Raw genomic sequence first — 25,845 nt, 5'->3', positions numbered from 1 at the left:
CGCAAAGGTGTCCCGGAAGATTACCACCCTATAACAAGTGTTTCCGGAAGACGTGGCTGTCGATTCTGTGGCAGCTCTCATCCAAGCCATTAGAAGGATTTAAAATATATTTTTATTATTATTTTTCGTTTGTATTGTTTTATACCTTACTTACTGATTCAGCAGCAGGATGATTTCACTAACGGACTCTCAAAGTAAGACCTTAGTTGTTGAACAGAAATTGTAGCTAGTAGCCATGTCAAAGTGGCACCATCTGAGCTGCAGAAGCTTTCAATCTACACTTTTCATGTCTTGAACAGTCTCACTTATAGGCTCAATCTAAATAAATTTTCGTATTGCTAAACAGTTTTGCAACCCTCTTGCTTTCACCACTATCTTGGTGTTTAGTGAATTATAAGATACTTAAGTTAAAAGTAAAAATCAAGGTAAACACAGAAGTTTTCAAGCAGTCTTATTATTTTATTGCTTTACAATGAAATATTAGCAATGGTGGTACTGATGATATGGCTGGCTTCATTTTGAACATGTTAATATATAAAGTATAAAGAAACGACTAAATACAATAAAAATAAATGAATAAAATTCCTATATTGTTGTTAATCTTAATTTAAAAAATAATGTCCATATTATAGGAGAGAACACCGAATCAGTGCCAGTTTATCCTCTTAGTATCTTTAAGCAACCATATTTTTTTGGATTGCAACAGCAGAAAAATAAAAAAATATATTGTTGAATGAACAGGCTGTTATAGCGATTTGAATATGTCTGTGGATGTGTCTGTGTGTGTCTCTGTGTGTGTGTGTGCGTGGGTGCATGCGTGTTTGTCAGAAATTGGAATGGGATTAACAGGTTTTGGCGTATTTTTCCTCTTCTTTGGGATGATCCTGTTCTTTGACAAAGCGCTTTTGGCCATTGGAAATGTGAGTATTGCTTTACATGTGATACACATGTATGCTACAAGATCTACGTCTGTAGAGTCATTCATGGTGACAATGCAATGCTATGTATGTTCATTCTAGCGTAATGCAGAATGACTGTTATAAGAGATGCACCAACCACTCAAACAATTCACCTGATTTTTTTTTGTAGTTCATCCACTTCTTCAAAACTAAGAACCCCTTCCACTTTAATTCTGATAAACAGATCAGTCATCCATGCCAATCAATCACACATGCACTTTAATGTACTTTTTGTTTCCAGTTAAAATCTAAAGATTAGTAACAATAGCTTGATGCATAATTCTTGTACTTGGCTAGACGGTTTTGATTTACAGTTTGAGTTCTTTGGAGATGTTCTGATTGAACAGGTGTTTCTTTGCAGTCTGACAAGTATTTTCATGGTAGAAATAAAAAAGGAAAAAGAAAAAAAGAGTTCTTAAAAATATTTGTGTTTTCCCTCTTTACTCTCTGTCCCTTTATCTAAACATCCATCTATCCACTGAATTGCTGTATTTCTTATTTTAAAAATGACAACTCAAGAAATTTGAGTCTGGAAAGGTGTAAAAATTTAGACCCGGGAACAAATCCATTCAAGGTTATTATCTATCTATGTTATCTGTCATGTGGATCAGATGTTTTGTCCTTTGGTCTCAGTTTTCTGTATAAGATACACTGACCATTTTCTTCTCCGTAGATCTTGTTTGTCGCTGGCCTGGCTTTCGTCATTGGCTTGGAGCGAACGTTCCGCTTCTTCTTTCAGAAGCACAAATTAAAGGCCACCAGTTTCTTCCTGGGAGGAGTGTTTGTAGTCCTTATTGGCTGGCCTATCATTGGAGTTGTGCTGGAAATCTATGGATTTTTTCTCCTGTTTAGGTAAGAGGAAGTGAAAATAACTACAACTTCATCATGTACTCACAATCTCTTCTTAAGAATCTTTACTCTGAATTTGCTTTCTTTCTCTGCTTCTGGGTTTGTGTGCAGGGGCTTCTTCCCAGTTGTTGTTGGCTTCATCAGAAGAATACCAGTTCTTGGTTCTATCTTGAACATGCCCTTCATCAGTGCTGTGAGTATTGACCACTGCTGCAGCAGTCTTTGCAGCTGTGCTATGTTCACATGCATGAATCATTTTATTGCTCATTGATCATTGATCAAGTCTCTCAACAGCAGCTGATTGCCACAAAATAGTAACTGTCATCACAAAGTTAAATCTCAACATCCAAAATGTTCTGCACGTTTATGAGACTGCATTAATCCTTGTTCTGCAAACACATAGTTTAAGAATACAGAGAGAAAATAACTCTCTCCACACCAAATGCGTGTGGTGTTAGAATTAGTGACATCCCGGTGAGATGTTTTCTCCCTCTTGCCCACCAAGTGGCGAGTCAGGAGTTGGAGTGTTTCCGTGGCAGCTGGTAGTAGCATTACTGAGCTTTAAAAATGTGTGATTTATTTGCAATTTGGACACGAAATGGAATGGGTCTCTCTGCTCTGCCTGTTGGTGAAGGTTTGGTGTTGAATGGATGACTGTGTGAGACTGGCTGCAGTGCTGAGGAAAGTGGGAGAAGCTAATGATGGCTAATGACTAGCCACCATTAGCTTCTCTCGCTGCTCGCTCAGGACAGACAGGCTCCCTGCAGTCAACCTGCAGAGCGTTGTTGCCACAAAAGTCTCCAACAACACAGAAAAGGAGTCACTAGAGTTTCAAAAACTAGTTGTTTTGACAAAGGTCACTGGAGGAGTCTGAAAAATCAATACATATAGCGACTAAGTGGGTAAGTTGACAACAGTGCCTTTTTCATAAGTTCACTCCTGTCCTCCATCCTCTAACACTCAGCCGTTTCTAGGCTCTGCCAATTTCATTGGAATTTTTCAAAATTTGCCAGGGATGGGGTTATGCTTTCAGAAGGGGGTTAGTAACACTTTAAGTGGACAGTAAGTTTATGTACAATGACAAAGCCACAACTATAAAAAAAAAACCATAAAGGAACCAATAGCCACGAGACTGTGATTGGTTGGGGTTATGCTGACCTTTAGCGATGTCAGTCAACCTCGTGAACTCGCTGTTCAATGCTGAAAAAACAACTTACTATTACAGAAAAACCGTTCATCTGCTCTCATCGTTAGCCATGGTAACTAGCCTTAGCATTCACGATTGCTACAAGCTGTATGGTAGCAGAGAGCTGGGAGAAGGGTCTGTGTATTTTCAGGCAGTTCGTTTTTTCATTTAAAATGAAAAATGAAAAAACGGAAATATACTCGTTTTTTCGTTTCTTGTTAGAAAATCCGATTTCCGATTTTGGTTTAAAAAATGAAAAAGAGTCTATTTTCGTTTTTTCATTTTTCATTTCAAACAAAAGAAACGAACTGCCTGAAAATACACAGACCGAGAAGGCAGAGGAGCTTGGATTTTTTTTTTTTTGTTTTGTTTCATAACACAATTTGTTATGAAACATAATGACAGTTTGGACAAATATGTAAACAATTTTTGACAAAAGTTACATGACAGCTTTTCTGTGAGAGTGCTTTAAAGCGGTAGTTAAAATCTTCAAGCAGCAGGCCTGCTAAGCTACTGGCAACATGAGCAGATAGCTCCACTTAGAAGCTAATATCAGCCTGCTATTCTAAAACTCTGTATAATGAGCACTTGTAAACTACTATTAAATTTAACAATGTTTGTTCTATATTTTTGTTCAAATTGTTCAAATTGATGTATAAAAATCTAAATAAGCTTAAACAAATGTTAAATGTTAAATTTTTTGCTTTACCAATCAAGCTGCTATATTATTTTTGCAGCAAAATAATTTATTTAAAATAAACTTGATCAGATTTTCTTTTTCACTCAAGCTCAAGTTATTATAAGAATCTCACACCAGCCCATGTCTAGTCAGCATCAACAAATGAGGCATCTTACATATCCTCATTCTTTAAATATAAATATGCTGTTTTTATGTTGTGTGAGAATTAACAATAAAGGTTAATATCTGTGTCTCTTTTAACTGTTTGCTTTTAAGCCTTCCTAAGCTGGTTCTGAGGATACCCAGCAGCTGTGGTCAGTCACTGCAATTTTCCACTGCATGCTAAATCCCACCCAAACAATGGTTACCTCCTCGCGTACATTGGGAAACCTTACAGTCTCTTATCTTAGATAAGAAAAGGGCATCATTAGAAGTATTATCACTATTTTCCATGTACTTTTGTTTTTTACTTGCAATATCTCTGAACCATCTCTTAATTATTTATCATTTCCTGCCAAGAAGCCAGAATTTCTTTAGTTGCTTCCTAATTTACGCTAGATGTTGACAAGAACAGAAATAATCCACACATACAAAGGAAAACAGGAATGTAGCTATGTGTAAAATATTTAAACAATATATGAAAGAAGTATTGAACACATTTTCAGAAATTTTAATACTTTATGAACAAGATTTTGTATTATGTTAAGGTGAACTTCAAGGTGTGTCTTTAATGGGGAAACTAGTCCCCATAATGTATAGTACCATGCAGATGGTACTATACATCTGCATGGTGGCCTACTTCTGCAATGGCCTCTGGGCAGCAGAAGAGAGAATAAAAACACTTGCATACATTTCTTTACCACTTCCAACATGCCGCTGTGGTTCTTCTGAGATTTTCAGCACATCAAGGACATTAATGATTCCTCGTCTACAACACAAAACCTGGAAGATTTTCCATGTTTAAAAGAAAAACCCTTTTTCTTTTCCAACAGATGAACATTTTTAAGACTGTTTAGTTGAATTATGGGTAAAGTTAAGCTGTGCAGCCTCAGTCTTCTGTCAGCTGGTGATTTCCTCACAGTTTATCTTCCACACTTTCTTCTGATCTACAGCCTGTATCTTTTGGCATCATCTTGATCTTCACTTGATCTCTCCATTTGCATCTTGTAACCAGCATAACAATGCTGTCTTGGTTACTGAAATAACTTTTTTCAGTTACTAAAAGCAACTGAAGAAAGGAGAACTAAAGGCATAGTTGGTTCAACATGCTGGGAACAGGGTGAAACTTGGAAAAGGTTGGTGGATTAACAAAGAAAATATTTCTTTGAAAATCCTTTAGTAAAGTGCTTTCCAAAAGTATTCATAGCCTTTGAACATGTTCACATAACATGTTCACCAACAAAGTTGGATGTATTTTATTAAGAGCTTACACTGACACAAAATATCACATAACTGTGAAGTGGAAAACCAAAGCATGTTTTGTTTTTTTTGTAAATGATCAGAAAAATGTGTTGTGCATTTGTAGTGTTTTATGTATTATTCTGAACACTCACTTTCTTCAATCTGAGAAAAACTGTTAAGTTTTCATAATCATCTAAACTGACAGAACTAAACACTTGGAATATGTTGCTGTTTAAACATTTAAACACACCACTTACTGTGGTGGTTTGGAAGGTGGTGAGGATGAACTTAGAGACCCAGGTTGTGATGAAGATGATGATTTTAATGATGAACCTCAAACAGTCCAATACAGGCGGCACGGCAGAGAGTTAGCACACAGCTAATTACCGGTAGCAACTGGTATACAGAGGACAGAAAAACGAGAGCTAACGCTAACCAGGACTTAGCAGTTCAACTGGAGAGCTTAGACATGCGACAAGAACTGACATTAGACGACAGTAGACTAGGACCCGACAAGAGACAAACGACAAAGGTGGACTTAAATACACAGGGAGGGTAATCAGGAAAACTAGACACACCTGGGAAGCAATCAACAGGGAAGACAGGACAAGAACAGGACTAAATACAGAAAACCTCAAAAAATAACTACACAGAAAAAACAGAACACAACACTTACGCACGAATCTGAGGTTCCCTGGAAGTGTGAAATGAGTATCAAAACCCTTGTGCACTTGTAATCTGATCTGTGCGTGAATGCACAGATTTACACTTATTTAATGATTTGTAGGTATGAAGGTATGAATTTGAAATAATCAAATTTGTGATGTTGAAGTTAAAAAACATGTGTTAATGTTTGTGGAAATTGTAATTGTGCCTGTTCATAATTTTTAACATTTGTGTGTGCATTTGACCACATATTTACAAGTACCCGGAATTACGCACAAAATGTTTTTAACGGTTTACAAATCATGTTTCACACATACAGAGATTACAAATTCAGTAACCATTTACACACCGTATGCAGTTTAATTCCATAAGTAAGCATGGGCCTCAAGGGCCTCACTCTCATGGTCATGAATAAAAATTAATGAATAAAAATTCTATTATTAGCCTTATCACAGCATTTACACAAAAATAAAATACAAATGTATCACATGATCTGTTGGTCCCAATCTGACAATTGAAAGACAAATAATTGCAGATTGCAAGAATGCAGAAGGTATCTGTGGCTTTTAATGAAATAGTTGAAAGATACTGAACATAGCTCTATTTTGTGCAGTGACATTATTGAATGTACACACAAACACATTAGCGTTAATAACTTGTTGGTTGTCAACAGTTTTATTGAGGGATCAGACATGGACACTGAAACATCAACAATACAAATTTGTCCTTATTTTTCTTATGTGAACATAAAACATAAGAAAGACAATACAAACACAAAACAGAAATTACATAAATAAGAACATTCCCATGACCTACCCCACTCCCTTTCCCTAGGACTTATATCTTATCACACCGATGCTCAAATCAACTTATTACTAGCAATTTTAAAGGGCATACTTTCCAAGAACGAAGAGCCTTTGAGCTTAATTGGTTATGAACAGTAGGATATCATCCGCATATAAAGAAATTTTGGTAACACTTTATTTGAAGGGGGTGAATAAGACTGTCATGACACTTTCATAAACATGACATAACACCTGTCAAGAACATGAATAAGCCTTCATGAATATTTATGACTGTTGTCATAAAGCGTCATTTGGTAAATTGCGACACTTTTAATACAAAGTTGACATTATTCAAAATGTCTTTGTTATGACAACTTGACATTAACCAACAAATCATTACTGTTTAAACTTTACTTTTATAACATAAAGTTATCTAATTTTTAAAGTGCAATTTGTTACTTTTATAACAAATTTATAACAGTAATGATTTATTGGTTAATGTCAAGTTGTCATAACAGACATTTTGAATAATGTCAACTTTTTATTAAAAGTGTCATAATTTACCGAATGACGCTTTATGACAACAGTCATAAATATTCATGAAGGCTTATTCATGTTCATGACATGTGTTATGTCATGTGTCATGTCAGTCTTATTCACTCCCCTTCAAATAAAGTGTTACAGAAATTTTATTTATAGTCCCTTTAGTAATGTATCCCTGTACAAGGGGGTTGGCACAAATTGATTGTGCAAGTGGCTCTAGGACTAAGTCAAAAAGTAAGGGTGACAACGAGCAGCCCTGTATGGTGCCTCTATGTAATTGAAATGCAGGAGATAGAGTCTTATTAGTGACGATTCTAACACAAGGTTTATAATACAGGATTTTTAACCATTTTTCGAAATGTTCACCAAGATCATATCTTCTCAGGGTCGCAAAAAGGTAGGGCCATTCTATTTGGTCAAAGACCTTTTCCGCATCGAGGGAAAGGACAGCTAAATCAGAAGTTTCCTCCCTCTGAGAGTAGGTCACATTATAAAAACGTCGCAAATTAAAGAAAGAATATCTGTTTGGTGTAAAACCAGTCTGATCAAGATAAATTAATTCATCAATTAATAAACTCAATCTATTAACTAGAATTTTGGCTAGTACCTTTTGATCATAGGTCAACAGTGATATTGTTCCTCCACTTCCTTAAGATCCTTATCTTTTTTTGGTGTTAGTATTATAGTGGCTTCTCTCATCGTAGGCGGTAAGATATTATCTGCGTTTGTTTGGGTGTACATTTTTAACAAAGATGGTGACGGTCACTAAATTCTTTATAGAATTCCCCGGGGTATCGTGACCAGCCGTTTTCCCACTTTTCAATGCTTTAATAGCAACCTGAATATCTATGCATGAGAGATTTGCATTAAGAGAGCTCTTGTCTTCTTGAGTTAAAGTTGGGAGATTACAACTATCTAAAAACGTCTTTATAATTAAGTCATCTTTTACAGCATTGGAGGAGTACAATGATTCATAAAACTGTTTAAATCTATGATTGTCTTTGTGCGATGCTAAAATTTCCCCAATTTCTGATTTAATTTTGTTAATTTTACAGTCACTTTCCATTTTCCTTAATTGTCTTGCCAGTAATTTATTAGGTTTTTCCCCAAATTCAAATTATTTATGTCGTGTGAAAATAAAAGCTCTAGTAATGTGATCTGACAATAAAGACGTTTTGGCACTGCAAGGAACGGAAAGGAACGGAACAGAACGGGTTCCAAGTAGGGCTGGCCGTGTTAGAACTTCCAACCCGGTTTCACCCGGCTCCTTGGAACCACAAGAGCTGTGATTCCAATCGGACCGGCCAAGCAGGGCTGCTTAGAATCAGCAGCTGATTGGTTTAGAGTCAGTCGTTGGTTGTTTTGCAGTCAGACGTTGATCGGTTCTAGCTGGTTCTCACTAAACTGTTCTTACTGTATTTTGTAGAGTGCTCTTTTTAATATTTTTATTGTTATTATTTTTAATTTGCGATGGATTCCTATCAATATTCTGCTGTTACCTGGTCCCATGATGAGGTAATTTTTTTCCTCCGCTTACTCGCTGATGAACAAGTACAGAATGAACTAGATCGGTCAACGAGGAATTAGAAAATTTTCCGCCGCAATCTCTGAGGAAAAGGCTTTGGCCGCTACATCGAAACCATTGTTTAGTTTCAAAAATAATGACGTCAGGTACAGCTTTGATGCTGCCCTCAGTTATATGCAAACACAACAGGGCTGCAGTACAGGTGGAACATGGACCAAAAGCGTGCCGTTCCATTCCGTGCTGTTCCGTTCCTTGCAGTGCGAAAACAGCTTAATTGATTATATTTATATCTTAGAGAAATACATTTTTTATGAGTTTCTGTAGAGGTGTGTAGCGTTATCCTTGTCCAGACGCCTACCGTATTTTCCGGACTATAAGTCGCGTTTTTTTCCACAGTTTGGCCGGGGGTGCGACTTATACTCTGGAGCGACTTATGTGTAAAATTATTAACACATTATTACCGGTATATCATTTCACATGTTATTTTCACACTAAACAGCAAGAGGGCGCTCTAGCCCTGTGTTGATAATTTCAACATTGGCGGTAACTTTTAAAAACAACTGAGAAGGGCTTAACAAAAATGGCACAGAAAAGAAAATCATATTCTGCAGATTACAAGCTGCAAGTAGTAAAATACACAGCCGAAAACGGTAATCGAGCAGCTGAAAGAAAGTTTGGAGTTAGCAAGAAACTTGTAAGGGACTGGCGAAAAGCGGAGGTTACTCTTACTGAAATGAAGAAAACAAAAAAAGCCAATAGCCAATAGGCTAAAAGCTAGGTGGCCACAGCTAGAGGAACAAGTTCACACATGGGTGCTTGAACAACGTGCTGCCGGGAGAGGCTTGTCAACAGTGCAGTTGCGTCTCAAAGCCCAAGTATTTGCCAAGGAGATGAATATAAATTACTTTGGAGGAGGACCTTCTTGGTGTTATCGCTTCATGCAATGCAATCTCCTCTCTATCAGAACAAGGACAACGATGTCCCAAAAACTGTCAGCAGACTTCCAAGTCAAGGCCGACAGTTTCCGTGAGTTCATTGAGAAGCATGTAAGTGAGCACAACGTGACACCGGATCATATTATTAACATGGACGAGGTCCCCCTCATGTTTGACATTCCCATGGGCCGAAGTGTTGCAGAGAAAGGGTAAAAGAGTGTGAATATAGTAACAACTGGTCATGAGAAATCACACTTCACAGTGGTGCTGGCATGTTGTGGAGATGGATCAAAATTGCCACCAATGGTCATTTTCAAATGAAAAACTATGCCAAAAATCCAATCCCCCTCAGTTGCAGTCGCCGTGAATGAGAAAGAGTGGCTGGATAAAGAAATTATGAACTTATGGCTTACAAAGTGCTACACAAAGCATCCGGATGGCTTCTTTAGAGCACGCAAAGCTCTACTTGTGATGGATAGCATGCAAGGGCACATCACGCCACAGTTCAAAAAGAAATAAAAAATTTTCAACTCCATACCTGCCATCATCCCTGGAGGCTTAACCAAAATACTCCAGCCACTTGATATCTCCATGAATAGGAGCTTTAAGGCAGTCTTGCATAATCTGTGGGAACAGTGGATGGTGGATGGAGAGCAAAGCTTCATGGCAACCAGGAGAATGTGCCGTTCAACTTTCCTGGAAGTCATTGGATGGATCGACAAAGCATGGGCTTCGGTGACAACCAGAAAGGTTGGAATAATTGACGATGAGTCTGACGTAAGCGACGTAGAAGAGGAAGCGCCGCATCTTCTACCTCTGGAGTTAGCGGAGTTGTTTAAAAGTGACACCGAGGATGAAGATTTCATTGGATTTTAGTTATTTGGAGTGACATGGATGGTTTGGCAAATTTCTTAGCATATTATTTATGCTATAGTTATCTGAATAACTCTTAACTCTTATGTTAACATACCAGGCACGTTCTCAGTTGCATCATGTAACGTAAGCATACTGTACAATTATTCAGACTGTTGTTGCCTCTATTCTATTTTTATTTTAAATTGCCTTTCAAGATGACATGTCTGTTCTTGGTGTTGGATTTTATCAAATAAAATTCCCCCAAAAATGCGACTTATACTCCAGTGCGACTTATATATGTTCTTTCCTTCTTTATTATGCATGTTATGGCTGGTGCAACTTGTACTCCGGAGCGACTTATAGTCCGGAAAATACTGTAATTTGTTTCTCTAAATTCACCAACTCTGCTCCATTCCTTTTCTTCCTTGCTCCTTGAAAAGATATAATACCTCGAATCAAATAAGCTTTTAGTTTCCCACAGTATTGAAGGAGGCCTTCCTAGTAGGCCATTCATTTCAAAGAAAAAAGTAATCTGCTCTCTGATAAACTTACAGAATTCTGGTTCTATCAACAGTTGTGGGCCTAATTTCCATGTTCTTTCGGTTTGGTTCAAATTATCTAAATGTAAAGCTAGAGAAAGGGGGGCGTGGTCTGAAATTGTTATGATATTTTACTTCACTCGTATAGAGCAATAATTTTGCATCCATCATTAAATAATCATTTCGTGTGTACACATTTAGAACATTTGAGTGAAATGAATAGGCTCTCCCCTGTGGGTTAAAAATCCTCCAGCTATCGAACAAATTAGAATTATTTAGATATTCCTTAAGGAAAATACTAGCATTAGAGGCTGGAGCTCTACGTGTTGATGAACGGTCTAAATATGGATCTAATACAAGATTTAGGTCCTCTCCAATGATTAGATTAGTCTGTGAAATGTCAGGTATTTGGGTTGAAACATGTTTGTAAAAAAGAGGAGAGTCTATGTTGGGGCCATATATATTAACCAGAGTTATAGGAACAGAGTACAATTCTCCGACTTCAACTAATATTAAATATCTGCCTTCCCTGTCATATATGGTTGACTTATGGGTAAAAGGTGTGCCTTTCTTGAATAATATCACCACACCTCTAGTTCTCACTGCAGAATGATAAGCTTGCCCTGTCCATCTGCATCTCAGTTTTATGCGCTTATTCTTATTAAGGTGGGTTTCCTGAAGGACGATTATGTCGCTGGACAATGTGCTAATATCTTACCCCTCTTCACAAGATTATTCAAACCTTTAACATTCCATGTAACCAAAGTAACTTGGTCACATGTTACTTTGTGACATTACTTTGCGTTACATCAACCTGCATAACTCAGATTAGAATGAAAAAGAGCATAGAATTCCTCGCAAGTGTGATAGAGATTATACATGGTAAATAAGTCCCAGCCCACCCCTTCAAACAAAATGCTTACTGTCTTGCCTATACTAAGAAGAACCTGCAAAGTAAGGCGCGAAACCCTCTAAGAAAACTTCCTTAGAGGGTTTCGCGCCTTACTTTGCAGGTTCTTCTTATTTTTCTTTATAACTATAAAGAAAAAGATAAACAGAAGAATTAAATTAAGAGTAACACTCACACAACAAACACACATTAACCTACTCAACTAACAACTTCCCTTACTCTTAACTCCTAATTAGAAGTTGAAAAAAGCTCTGCAAAAATATGCTCATGTTTCCTTTCAACATGAGCAACCATCTGAAAAACATGACAGGTTATGTAAGCTGCGGCTGCCTATTTATAGAGATCAGAGACCACCCTAGATTGTCAACTATATTCAAGGCAGCTAATTATTTAAGCAAAATGAGAATTCTAAACGTTATATAAACTTAGCTGGTTAAACATCATAGAACAGTCCAGGCATTGAGTACTACCAGAACCCGGTCACTCCACGTCTGCATCAGGTGTCCGCCGCGGGTCACCTGTATCATCTCCACCAGCGCCAAACTTCTGGGCTTCCTTCGTGTCTGTGAATTTCTGTTCCTCTGAAAGTCACTCTAGGCTTTGCAGGATATAAAAGTCCATACCGAACTCAGCTTGTCCTGAAGAAGTGCTCCGGTAGGCGAGGTCCCTCTGAGTGATGGCCTTCTGGAGGATCGTTGTAACGTTGCAGTAATAATGGGGTCTCACCACCAACACCCGAGGGGGTCCTGTGTCATCTGGGTGCTTTCGTAGAGCTCTATGAGCGCGGTCCACCAGTGGTAAGTCATCCAGAGTTAGCACGTCTTTCAGGAGCTGCGAGACGAATCCGTTCAGTTCTACACCATTCTCTGCCCCTTCTCTTAACATTGCAATCCGTATATTTTGTCGTCTGGACCTTCCTTCAAGATCCATGTATTTTTCTGTTAACTGATTCATTTCTGTGTGTAGACGTTTTACACACTGCCGTCAGCAGATGCGCGGTTACGGCATCTGCTGACTGTGTGGCCGCTCGTTCTAGTTCAACAATGGATGCATCATGTTGGTCATTGGACGTTTTCAGTACGTGAATGGCATTTTGAGTCTCGATCTTGAGGATTTCTGTTCTCAGGAACAGAAATCGTCTGTTCCTGAGAAGCCTCTTTGGATCAGATCCGACTGTTGCTTTGGAAGACGGCAGCAGTGATTGGCTTTTGTGAGACTTGTTTCGTCGTAGCAACCTCAGGGGTGTCAAACTCAATTTCACCGAGGGCCACTTCAGCATATTGGCCACCCTCAACGGGCCACATTGACGGTACAAATCAGGAGTGCCCAGCTGCAGTCCTCTAGACTGCAACTTTTAGATGCATCCCTGCTAAAACACACCGCAGACAAAAGGTTGACTTCCCTCATTAGCAGCAACTCAGTTCTGTAGACCTTTATAATGAGTAAATGATCCAGGTGTGTGAGAGAAGGAACGCATCTAAGTTGCAGATGGTAGCTCTGGAAAACTAGACTTGGGCACCCCTAGCATAAAATGTATGACAATACAATGTTAAAAAATAAATTAAACACCTCATATTGTTAAATAACGCTTTGGAGCTTCTGGTTAGGAAGCCCATTCAAAACCTTTGGTTGAAATCGCGCGTTAAATTCAAGTCTCCATTACAGACCAGAGAAAACTAAAGGGAATGCAATGTTGTGTTAAACCATTTGAGGAGCTGGCAGTTTATCTTGAGGAAATAAATGACGATGCAGAAGTTATAATTAACTTCTGCATCGTCATCGTCACTGTAACATGCGCAGCCCGCTGCTCAACCACTGCGGAAGCGGCTACGCCGTTGCGAAGAATTAAAAACCGCTGGAAGTAACTCATCCAGAAGATTTAAGAAATGGAGCCTTCTGGGTTCACGTTACACAGGAGAGCTGCGTTCTGGAGGAGCTGCAGACGAAACATCTGTCCGTTTCGGAGAAGCGAAACGATGCAAAAAAAATTAATAATAATAATAATAAAAAATAAATAAATAAATAAAATAAAATAAAAAAATCCCGGAAAAAGCTCACACCGGACCACGCAGGGTAAAACACTCAGTTCAGTTGATCTGTTTGGATCAGACAGATCCAACTGACTGAAGAATTAGCGCAGATTTTTCTGGAGATGGGGACCAGGAGGAAGTGCGTTCAGACCCCAGCGGGTGAAGTGATGCTAATTTAAGTGAAGTCGCTTAATTTAATTTATTAAAAGTTATTGGGGCCTCAGTCAGTGGTTTTTGTTACTACGAGAAAATGTAGATACATTTATCTGTTTAATTTGTGATGGGATCTGGATTCACGGTAAATATTAAATAAACCGCATAAAATGCGGCTAAATAGCCGATGTTAATATGATTGTAATTTCACGGATAAAAATAGTACATGACCGAGTTTTTTTTGTTGTCGGTCAAGATAACGGATAACAAAAAAAGTCTAGCGCCACCTGCTGCCCTGACACCAACTCACACATCTTCATTCACAGTCTTACTTGTAAATCGATTTTTCTTTTCTTGGACATTTTGATGTTAGCTTGTCGATGTCTCAGTTTTATTCGCTGGGAAAATCAATCAGCAGCTTGAGGTGACTCTGCTGCTCTCTAGTGGCGAGAAGCCGTAATGTTGACTGGTAACAATCGGAATGCATTATGGGAGATGTAGTTTGTAGTCAATTCGTGCTCAAAACCTATTTTAAGTCAATCATGGGCCTATAAAACACTGGGGGGGCCACATAAAATGACATGGCGGGCCACATGTGGTCCGCGGGCCTTGAGTTTGACACATGTGCTTTAGATTATCTGAATCATCCAAAAGTATTTCTTATGTTCTCCTATGCAGATTATGTGATTAAAATGTAAGCTTGTAAATGAAGTTCTTAAACTAAGCAATACTGCTGCACTGGCTGATCCTCATGGGGTCAGTAAAAATAAACAAAAAAAAAAAACGTATCTGATCAAATCGTTTTATTTTCTCCCATCCTGCTGAAGTTACTTCTTCGATGCGAGTATCTACTGTCTGGCAAATTTCAAACTTGGTGACTTGTAGTTCTATGCGAAGAGAGTTTATATAGCCTCTAGGATGGTAGCATTAGCTATCAGATATCTACCTTCAAGCGAGTCCGGGGTGGTTGGGCCTGGTTGTTTCGCTTTTTTGTCCTTGTTGGAGGTATGCATCCTCAAATTTGCTTACATCCTGTCCTGGTGCAGACTGCTCTCTCTCACAACCTGTTGTAAAACTGGCCAAATGTCAAGTTAGTGATAAATATATTTTGAAATTTGCATTAGGGAAACGCTGCCTACTTCTCCATCGCTCACTAAGTGCCCGCTGCTCTTGTTCATCTGATAGAGCAGTGATTGTCAGCCTTCAGTCCGTTCCGTTCTTACTGACATTAGTGACTGATAATGCAAAAACACAATTGCTTTTTTTTAAAAAAGGAAAGAAAAGCAGCAGCAATTATTCCTACTCCTCATAAAATAATGTAACACATTATTACTTTGAAAGTGAGGTTGTCACATGTCTTTATTTTGATTGTCACATACTTTAGTAAAAGTAGGGAATGAACACCTGCTTAATGCTTTGGTTGTTTTCAGATAAATCAAGTACAACAACCCATACTGCAAATGACTGCATAGTTCCTTCTTTTCACCATTCTGCTGGTTTGAAAGCACTTTGAATTAATTGCCTTGTTACTGAAAATGTGCTATATAAATAAAATTACCTTACCTTTTAGAGTAAACAAGCAGAAAAAAATATTTAGTCAGGTGGTGGTCAGTTAGTCAGGCTTTCAGCTGCTGCTAGTCCCCGGCTCTAAGTTTTACAGCAGCAAAGAATGATGTTTCCTTAATAAAATGGTTTGTGATCCTTTAAAATTTCCTGCCTATTTTATTTTAAGCAAAAGGAAAATTCAGAAGCTGAGTAGCAGTGCACAGCATCAGTCAGACCTCAGCTCTGAATAGAAGGGCTTCTGGAATGGTCCAACTATGAAAATAACCTAGAAATAATGAGAGCATAACTTTGTAAAATGTCTCTGTGCCTTGATGGTGGCGATGGGGCCCGTCAATACCATCAAGATTAAGTTATGCATTATTTAATTATTATTACGTAGTCTTTTACACATTAATGACACTGACTTTCCTCTCCTTCCTTTTAGTACATGGACAAGGCAACTGAGGGCAACACCATGGTATGACTGTTTGGACCCAGTTCCACTGCAGCAGCTTTTCTAACCCTGTTCCTTCTGATCCTGAATGAGAGCAAATGGTCAGACTCTCCTTTCCACCAGACAAACACTGCTTCCTTTTTGTAATGTCACCGGCAGATACCACCAATCTCTGGCACCTCAGCTCTGAATCACTGATGTGTCAAGTATGGATTCATTAATGTTATCATAAATCCTATATATCCTTCCTCTGAGTGAGTCGTTTGAGAATGTTGGAAGTATAAATTATCAGCCTTATTGATCATCAAAAGCATACCAGATGATTTCATACAGTAGTTGGTCCTCAGCTTGCCAAATTTGATTTTTGTGCCACAGCATTAGGCTCATATGGATAAGTATTCTTTCTTTTTTGCAGTAATTCTATTATGTCACTATTTCTGCCTTTAAGCTGTCTGATTTGTTTCATGTTATGGTTGACAGATACTGCTTAAGGATAAATTATTTTTAAAAAAGATGAGTGTGCTACTTTATTTCATACTTAGTTTTGTTCATTCCAAACCTGTATCAAATTAGGTTTTCCAACCAGGTGGTGTGGCCTAGTCAAGTGCTAAAAGCTTGAGTTCACGGGTGCATCTAAAAATATTGAAATATGGTGAAAAATGTTTAATATTTTGTAACTCATTTTAGAAAGTGAATTCATTTCAGGCACACTGAATAAAAATACTTATTCCCCTCTCTCTCTCTGAAGTAAAACCAGACCAAATATCTTTTGTTTGTTAGAATTACTAAAATTATTTGCCTAAAAGCCACAATAATGACAGAATATGTCAAAGATTAATTTAATAATGTTTTCAAATCAGAAGTTTACATTCTTATCCTCAGTATTTGCTAGCACTCCATTTGAACTGCCTTGGTCAAACATTTTGGGTTTCCTTCCTCAAGCTTTTCCCAAGTTACAATCCACTCCTCCTGACAGAACTGGTGGAACTGGTCAGTCAATGTTATCGACTTTATTGGGTCAAAGTCGATAACATTGACTTTTTTGACAAAGTCAGTGTGATTGACTATTAACAACAAATGTTGATAACATTTGTCAATGTATACGTGTATGTGTGTGTGTGCATACATGTGCGCGCACACACACACACACACACACACACATATATATAATCACCGATCACTGCCGCCTGGATTGGCAGTTAATTTTTTTGCTTTAGGTATAAATGATACCATGTTATCTGGCAATAAATTCAACTAATTTAAACATAATAGACATTTAATACTTATCTAAAATCTTTTGTTTTTAAGTTGCATGCTGCAGCTTTAAGTAGACGTTCGGTGTGAGAGTTCACTGTCTAGTGGAGGTTGAGCGGCGCTCCGTCTGAAATATTACTACCAGTATCGCGTAGCAGCAGTCCAAGAGCGAGAGTAGATCCCAGCATCTTACATCGTTGACTCCAGAGCTGTGCAGGGACCTTTGGAGGGGCAGGGGCTCAAAGTTAAAAAGGGGCACATTGAACAAGATCTTCAAACATCGTACAACATAGCAACAACCCATATTAATCAAGAATCTAATATTTAATCGGATCATACTCCATCATTGTCATCATGTGGGGCAATGCAAAGCAAATAAAGTCTATTTTTTCCCCCCAACAGGTATAAAGTTGCTGTTTCTTTCTGCTGACAAACCTGAAGGGCTGTGTTGATCTGAGGCTGTTGCTGTTAAACAGACCATAGGAGAAAAGTTTGCTGGTTATGAAGCATGTTATGAAATAAACAAATGTTATGCTATTTTACTAAATAAGCCCTACTACTTCTGTTTAACCTCTAACAACTTGGCTGGAGACTGCTTTAAAGATCAAAAAAGCTCAGACAGGTCAACTACATAATTTTTTGATGCTAGCAGTAGCACAGATCTAGAATTGTAAGACTGAGCTATCAAGGAAAGGAAAACTGAGTAGATGCTTGGTAGGGCCCCCAGACATTCAGGGTCCCCTATAAATGGTTGGATTGTAGCACAGACCAGCATTCATTTATTGAAAATTACAATGCTATTAAATTTTCTTTAATGCATTCAACAGAGAAAAAAACAATAGTACATTTAAGATTTGTTAGGAAGTTTAGTTTGTAAAAATTTAAAGAGTCATCTTGATAGTTTGATTGTTGTGTTACCATGGCTACAGTGTGGTGTAATCTTTGTATTTGAGCTGGGTTTGTTCACAAATACATCACAGCAAATAGTAAAAAAAAAAAAAAAAAAAAAAAAGCAGTGACTGATTTTAAATTTGGCCAATTAATCTGGGCTCACTATCATAGACTTCACAAAATCTATATTTAAACACGGTTAGTGATGCTGAGGTTCTTAGCAGGCGGGGGCCAAGGAGCTAAACCATAATTCATATTACCTTGGGTCGGCCCTGCACGAAGAACGAGCCGCTGCGCTGCGTATCTCTCACCTAGAATCTACCTGGAATCTCCCGGCAGCCCCTATGGTAATTCGTCCTGCTTTTGGGAGATTTTGGTTTATTTAATTGTGGAACCGGGCTTGGCTTTTGCTGCAGTTCAGATTATTTTCGCTGATGTTTATAATTTGATATTTTGTGAGCTGTGGCCGAATCAGTTGAGGTTCTATAGTAACTTCTATTCAAGCCGCTCACCTCCAGTCCAGATCCCGTCACCAGCGGTGCGAACCGCCTGGTAGAAACATTAAGGAGAAGCAGAGCGAACAGTGAGCAGGCGGTACCGTGCCTTGGAGCTGCGTCATGGTAGACGTTTGTACATCTCAGGTTTTGCCGAAGGAAGTGATGCTGCTGAAGTTAGGAGAACAGTTGTGATTGCGTCATGGTGACTGTCACCATGACGCAGCAGGTGGGTGCGAAATGGACTTGAGCCCCTTCCCTTTTTATCCTTGATGCCCCTAGTGCCCCTTTTAAGGTTTTTTTTATATATATTTTTTTTTTTTCAAAAAATATTTCTTCCAATTAAAATTTTTTATTTTAATCTGTATGTCAGAAGCAATAATCTTTAGCTATATATAATAATTTAGCAAAATGTTTCCATATTTATATAGTCTGTATTTTCCGGACTATAAGCCGCTACTTTTCCTAATCTTTGAACCATGCGGTTCGAAGCATCGTTGTGGAAAACCTAGAGCGTCAGAGATATCTGGGGCTTATAGTCCGGAAATATAGTAGTCTGGCTGCCCAAAGACTAATAATGATTCTCAGTTCCTCTGTCTCCATGTTGTTCAGACGCTGGGTCCATGGTGAGGAGGAGCGGGCGGATCTGTGCGCTCTAACTATCAGATTATGGGCAAGAATATTTTTTTATACACTGGTTTGTCTGATGTTGTTGACATTAGAAAAACTGTTCCTATGTATATTTTTATAATTGTCCTTGCAATAGCGGGAAAAAACCCGCCTCGCCCCTAAACACAGAAATGCTTCGGCTGCAGAGAAAACTTCTGACTAACTTAATCAGGCTGATAAATGCCCGGTTCGCTACAGGCAGTCTGAGTTGGTGCCGCCACCGACAGTAGTGACGTGCGGTGAGGTTCATTGCTGGTGAGGCACTGACTTACGACGAAATGACTTACGACACCATGCATGCGCAGGCATACAACGCTGGGGGGCAAAAAGACTAATCTTTTACATGTCATCCATGGCCGCGTTAACTAAGTGAAACTTAGAAATGTAGGTATTAATTTCGTGCTATCCACAGCAAAGGGAAAGAGCATTCGCCAAGCTACTCGCAGACTCGTTGCCATAGCAACTGACAACCATGCCACTTCATATTTTAGGATTTAACACCAAAACAGCATTCAAGAATTTTGCACACTGAACAGAACATTCAGTCTCTTGTTGTAGTACGTTTTAGGCTTAATGTTTTATTAATAAATAATTGCTGTGGTAGATTACCTACCGCTTCTACTTTACGGAATTATTTAGACATACAAACTGTAGCCCACAAAACGCACATTTCATTAAAAAACTAAACTAAAACATCTTATTGTTGTCTTACCTTTACTTATCAATGAAATCCATGCACCGCTAATTCTGCACAAAAATATCCATTCATCCAAAGCCAAGTCTATCCTCTACGGAAGCGCATTGCGATCACGCAGGAAAAAAATTTTTCGAGCGCTATCACGTATAACGTGATACGTATCTCATTAAAACGTGATATGTATCTTGTTATAACGTGATAGAATCTCTTAAAACGTGATAGTATCTCGTTAAAACGTGATAGTATCTTGTTAAAACGTGATAGTATCTCATTAAAACGTGATACGTATCTCGTTAAAACGTGATAGTATCTCATTAAAACGTGATACGTATCTCGTTAAAACGTGATAGTTATCTGTTAAAACGTGATACGTATCTCGTTAAAACGTGATACTATCTTGTTAAAACATGTTATGTATCTTGTTAAAACATGATAATTTTATGTCCAGGAAGTGGCGGTATTATGCTAGGCTAGTACAGTGGCAAACATGAATTGGTCAGGTTTCCATGTTTGGTCTACAACATGTAGAGATATGGATGCTGCTTTGCACTGTGGTTAAAACCATTAATAGCATGCGTACTCTTAGCAAGATCCTAAACAGAACGGGACTGCACAGAAGGAAACGTCAGTGAGGTCTTGTGAGAAATTCTGTTCCCCTGTGAAAATCTGTTCCTCCTGTGTCGGGAGCGCGCATTGCAGCCAGAGAAGTAGATTCGGCGGATCTGACCATTTTCACGGCGCTTCTGATCGATTTTTCGGTAAAAACTACTCATATAATCATGTCAATGTTGTAACTTTCAGTTTAATCGGCAGCTATCAAAATAAAAATACATACATAAATAAACGAGGTCTTGTGTGAAGGTCTTTTTACGCTGTTTTGTGTTATTTTAAACGCGAAGAGAATCAATCTTTTTTTTTTTTTTCAGCTTTTGTCTCGTAAGCCTGACAAATAAAAGTCAGTCAACAAACACAGGACACGAAGTGTGCATTTATAATTTTTCATTTCTGATAAAGGAGGGGGGAAGCTGGCTGATAGCAGGGCACAAAAATAAAGACTTCCTGAAAAGATCAGAGTGTAAACTTTTTGGTCAGTCCCGTTCTAATGATAAATAAGGAAAATAAGGAAATGTCTAGTATGCTATCACACATAATAATTTTTGAGAATTTGGAAACAGTTACTTTTTATTTCCCAAAGTTATGGGGGGAGAAGAGGAGAGAATGGATATTTCACCAGCCTGATAAAATCTGTTCCCCCCCTTAAAATGGAAACAAATTAATTTACCTGCAAGTCTTTTACTGTGTTGATTCCCCTCATCATCAGCAACAAATCCTGTGATTTTCATAACATTTTTTTTTTTTTTTTTGACAAAGTTAGGATGGGGGAACAAAATATTTTAAGCGCCTGATAAAATCTGTTCCCCCTACTTAAAATGGAAACAAATTAATTTATCTGCAAGTCTTTTACTGTGTTCATTCCACTCATCATCAGCAACAAATCCTGTGATTTTCATAACATTTGCTCTTTTTTTGCCAAAGTTAGGATGGGGGAACAAAATATTTTAAGCGCCTGATAAAATCTGTTCCCCCCCTTAAAATGGAAACAAATTAATTTACCTGCAAGTCTTTTACTGTGTTGATTCCACTCATCATCAACAACAAATCCTGCAAGTTTGAAAACATTTGCTCTTTTTTTGACAAAGTTAGGATGGGGGAACAAAATATTTTAGCTCTTTCAGCCACCTGAAATAATATGTTCCCCATACATAAAATGGACATGTATAGTGAATTATTTTCTTTGTTACCTAAAATGTGAATCATTAAATGAAGCTGTTTATTTCAGTTTGCAGAAAAAACTCCTAGCAAAAGAGGTTGTGGATTTTCCTGTTTCCACTGCGGCGTCTACAGCATGAGGTTTACATTGCTGTGAGACTTATTCTTAACAGTGGTGATTATAACATTAATATTCTTATTTTGAGTGTTAATGAAAATTTTTATCATAACTATAATTTGTATGTTTTGATAAAATAAATATGTACTTAGCCAAAACATAATACATCAACATGTGAAAACAGTTATTTAACAAAATTGTTTGTGTATAACTTAATAATTTCATTTCCTGTAGTTATTAAAAGTAGATGCGATTGAGGGTCAAGAAAACCCCCAACATCCTGTGAAACCTTTTTTCTGATTTGTGAAACTTCACTTAAAAGACAACTGAAGAAGATTTTTCCTTACTTGAGCCATCACCATTTGCAATAACTCTTTGTAGAAGTAATGAGTTACACCACATTTAATTTCCCATTGGGATTAATAAAGTGGTTCTAAATTAGAATTGAATATGAAAAAGACTGCATGGAACAAGTGTGAATGGTAATCTCATCTTTATTGAAATCTTACAAATCACATAAAGGTTTCACAAATCCCAAACATGGATTAAAATATTCTGCTATTTGTTGAGAATAATTTAGTCTAGCTTTGAAGAGTCTAGGTGTGAGTTTTGGAGTTGGAGCAGCTCTCATGTGACACAGATCCAAAAAACATCTGAAATTAACCTTTATTGAAGTTTCAATTATTGTACTTATTAAGTGTACATATGCAGGATGTTGGGTTTTAAAAAGATACATATCACGTTTTAACAAGATACATATCACGTTTTAACAAGATAGTATCACGTTTTAACGAGACGAGATAACTATGTTTTAACGAGATAGGTATCACGTTTTAAGAGATACGTATCACGTTTTAACGAGATTACTATCACGTTATAACAAGATACTATCACGTTTTAACAAGATACGTATCACGTTTTAACAAGATACTATCACGTTTTAACAAGATACTATCACGTTTTAACAAGATATGTATCACGTTATTACGTGATAGCCTCGAAATTTTTTTTCCCTGTGTGATAGCAATGCGCTTCCTCGGGCATGTCTTTTCTACTCCGTTTAAGAATCGTAAAACTGTCTCGAAGCAAAACCTTCAGCTCCGGTGTTGGTCTTACTTTAGTTATTATGTCCTGCTTCATTTGAAAATCCACTTTAGAAAACTGTTTAAGTGTAGAAATGTAGTCTTTCATGTTGACGTCGAAAGAGAGGAGGAAACAAATATATCGCTGTACTTTACTTATTTACTGTATGGCGAGCTCCATGGCTAGCTCAACTGTGTCTTACTCTGCAGTTGTGGAGTCACAATATCTGGGATCATGAGCGCCCCCAGCCATGAGGCAAGAGAACTGCCTGCCTCACCTCGAGTCTGTTCTCTGCCGTTTCTGATCGCTCCTCCGCACACAAAACGCATACACATACAGTTGTTGACAAAAAAAACACTGTACATTATATACATAAGCTAAATTATGTAAAATCAGTCCATATATTAAATGTTTTTTTAGTCATTTTATTGCCGGCGTACAGACAGGACGAATATGCGCCCATAGAATGGCAGCCAGTGCAGTTAGCGAGAAGTTGCGCAATCCCAGGTCGCTGCTGCCTCACCAGCTTCGTTTCTGAGCATTGAATGGGAAAATGCGAAAATCCAGCGATTTTGAAGAAAGAATCATCAGAATTGGTTAAGCTAAGTAAAAACAATAGATACTTTATAGTACAAACCATAGGGTGAAAATAGCAATATAAATGATTTTATTATTATATATTATTTTTCCATGATGACAAGTGAGGCTCTGCCTCACCTGCCTAACCTGACCGCACCTCTTTAAAGAATGTCTTTATATCAGACATCCTGACATAAGACACGGTACTGCGACTGTCACCGCGAATCGCGACGCACCTCAAAGCCCCGGTACCACCTGGTACCACTTGCTCTCTGTTCGCTCTGCTTCTCCTTAAAGCTAGGGTTAAAGGGGTTAAAGCCGCTGCAGACGGGATCTGGGCTAGAGGTGAGCGGCTGTAAATATTAATTATTGCAGAACCTCAAGTGAGGAAAATTCGGCCCATAGCAATTGGAGTTCACGAAATAAACATCAGCAAAAATACTGTAGCAATAATTAGAACTGCAGCATAAAGCCAAACATGCTACAATTAAATGAATCAAAATGTCCCCAAAGCATCAGCGGCCTGGTGTAGGGGTGACCGGGGGATTCCTGGTAGATTCCAGAGATGTGCATCGCAGCAGCTGTTCATGCAGGGCCAGACCAAGGTAATATGGGGCCTTAGACAGAACCCTCCCGCCCCCCGAAACCTTTCCCAGTAAGAACCTCAGCATCACTAACGTTTAGATATAGATAAGGTGAAGTCTGTGAGAGAGACCAGGTTTATTGGCCGAGTTTAAAATCAATCAGTGACCTGGTCTCCCTCTCACAGACTTCACTTTGGTTGTTCGCTGTGATGTATTTGTGATCAAACACAAAGGTTACACCATATTGTAGCCATGGTAACGCAACAAACTATCAAGATGATTCCTCACACGTTTACAAAGTAAACTAATTAAATCCAAAATGTAAAAAAAAAAAATTCTCAGGTGAATGCATTAAATAAAATTCAATAACACTGTCATTCTCTATAAATTAATGCTACAGGTTTAGATCTATGGTCTGTTTTACAATTAAACCATTTCTAGGGGCCCCTGAATGTCTGGAGGTCCTTACCAGCCGCTACTGAGTTTTCTTTGCCTTGATATCCCAGTTTTACAATTCTACATCTCAGAGATGCTAACATAAAAAAAATTATATAGAGTTAACCCCTTTGAGCTTTTTAGATCTATAAAGCAGTCTGCAGTCAAGTTGTTGTAGAGGTTAAATAGATATTATTAGGGCTTAATTAGTAAAATGGCAGCAAATTAACCCTGTTTAACAGCTACAGTCTCAGTTCAACTCAGTCCTCCAGGACTGTCAGCAGCAGAAACAGTAACACTATACCTGTTGGGGAAAATATACTTCATTTGCTTTGCATTGTCCCCACATGATGGCAATGATATAGTAGGATCCAATTCAATTATTGATTAATATGGGTTGTTGCTATGTTGTTCTACGGTGTTTTAAGATCTTGTTCAATGTACCCTTTTTTAACTTTGAGCCCCCTCCCCCTCAAAAGGTCTCTGCACGGCCCTGTGTTTCTTTATAACAGAATGTTTGACAGACATTCTTTATATCTGTTGGTGGTTCCGACTCAGGCTGCCTGTAGCAAATCACTGGGGCAGAATGATAAAGTTAAAGTTCCAAGTTTTCTCTGCAGCTGCAGTGCAGTGATTGAAAGAGCAACACATTCTCACTCCCAACTCGTCACATATTGACGCAGAGGGTACCCCCTTTGCGTCAATAATTGACGAGAAGGGTTCTCTCATTGAATGCTGAAAACTAGTGTGGTGACATTCATATTTTATAATCCTTCTAAACTTTACTCTTTACATGGATTTAGACATTTTCTCAAATTAATTTAACATTGATTTTAACCACTTTACAATGGCCACAGAAATGGAAACTAAGTCCAAAACAAGTTGTCTTTGCTTATAAACGGTCTCTATAGGTTTTCTGTTTCTGTGAGAATTTTGACATTTTAGGACATTTTAGGACTGAACTCCTTAAGTCACAAGTTCAGTTTTCTTCTGGCCCAAGGTCTTTCTGCATGGAGTTTGCATGTTCTCCCTGTGCATTGTGGGTTCTTTCAGGGTTCTCCGGCTTCCTCCCACAGTCCAAAAACTTACTTACTTCCCTTCATCTGGCTTGCAACAGCAATAAATAACATAAACAGGAGGAAAGAGATGTGCCTGTACTGATGCAAGTTCATTTTTAATTCAAGTAAATGACCTACCTGCAAACAGTGTATTCAGACAGGGTTCATAAATAAAACTATAAAGATCATCACAGCCTAG

General features: G+C 38.1%; 1 protein-coding gene across 1 annotated transcript; it reads left to right on the top strand.

Moving 5' to 3' along the window:
* Positions 1 to 24: 24 nt before the first annotated feature.
* Positions 25 to 18,280, top strand: LOC106907182 (vesicle transport protein GOT1B). The gene is made up of 5 exons (XM_088003524.1): positions 25 to 194; positions 829 to 920; positions 1,633 to 1,811; positions 1,920 to 2,001; positions 16,006 to 18,280. Exons 1-5 carry the CDS (start codon positions 170 to 172, stop codon positions 16,042 to 16,044), a joined length of 417 nt encoding a protein of 138 aa, XP_087859650.1. The 5' UTR covers positions 25 to 169; the 3' UTR covers positions 16,045 to 18,280.
* Positions 18,281 to 25,845: the final 7,565 nt, after the last annotated feature.

Source organism: Poecilia mexicana, unplaced genomic scaffold (assembly GCF_051168715.1).
Source record: "Poecilia mexicana isolate PSO_F unplaced genomic scaffold, ASM5116871v1 scaffold_23, whole genome shotgun sequence".
Classification (NCBI taxonomy): Eukaryota; Metazoa; Chordata; class Actinopteri; order Cyprinodontiformes; family Poeciliidae; genus Poecilia; species Poecilia mexicana.
Note: the sequence above shows the minus strand (reverse complement) of the source record. Positions and strands in the feature narration are given on the sequence as shown.

Bases quoted from the DNA above. Each gene is read 5' to 3' on its own strand.
- LOC106907182 (XM_088003524.1), top strand. From the start codon at position 170: ATGATTTCACTAACGGACTCTCAAA. The intron at 195-828 runs GTAAGACCTTAG...CGTGTTTGTCAG, and splicing joins TTCACTAACGGACTCTCAAA to AAATTGGAATGGGATTAACA. The intron at 1,812-1,919 runs GTAAGAGGAAGT...GTTTGTGTGCAG, and splicing joins GGATTTTTTCTCCTGTTTAG to GGGCTTCTTCCCAGTTGTTG.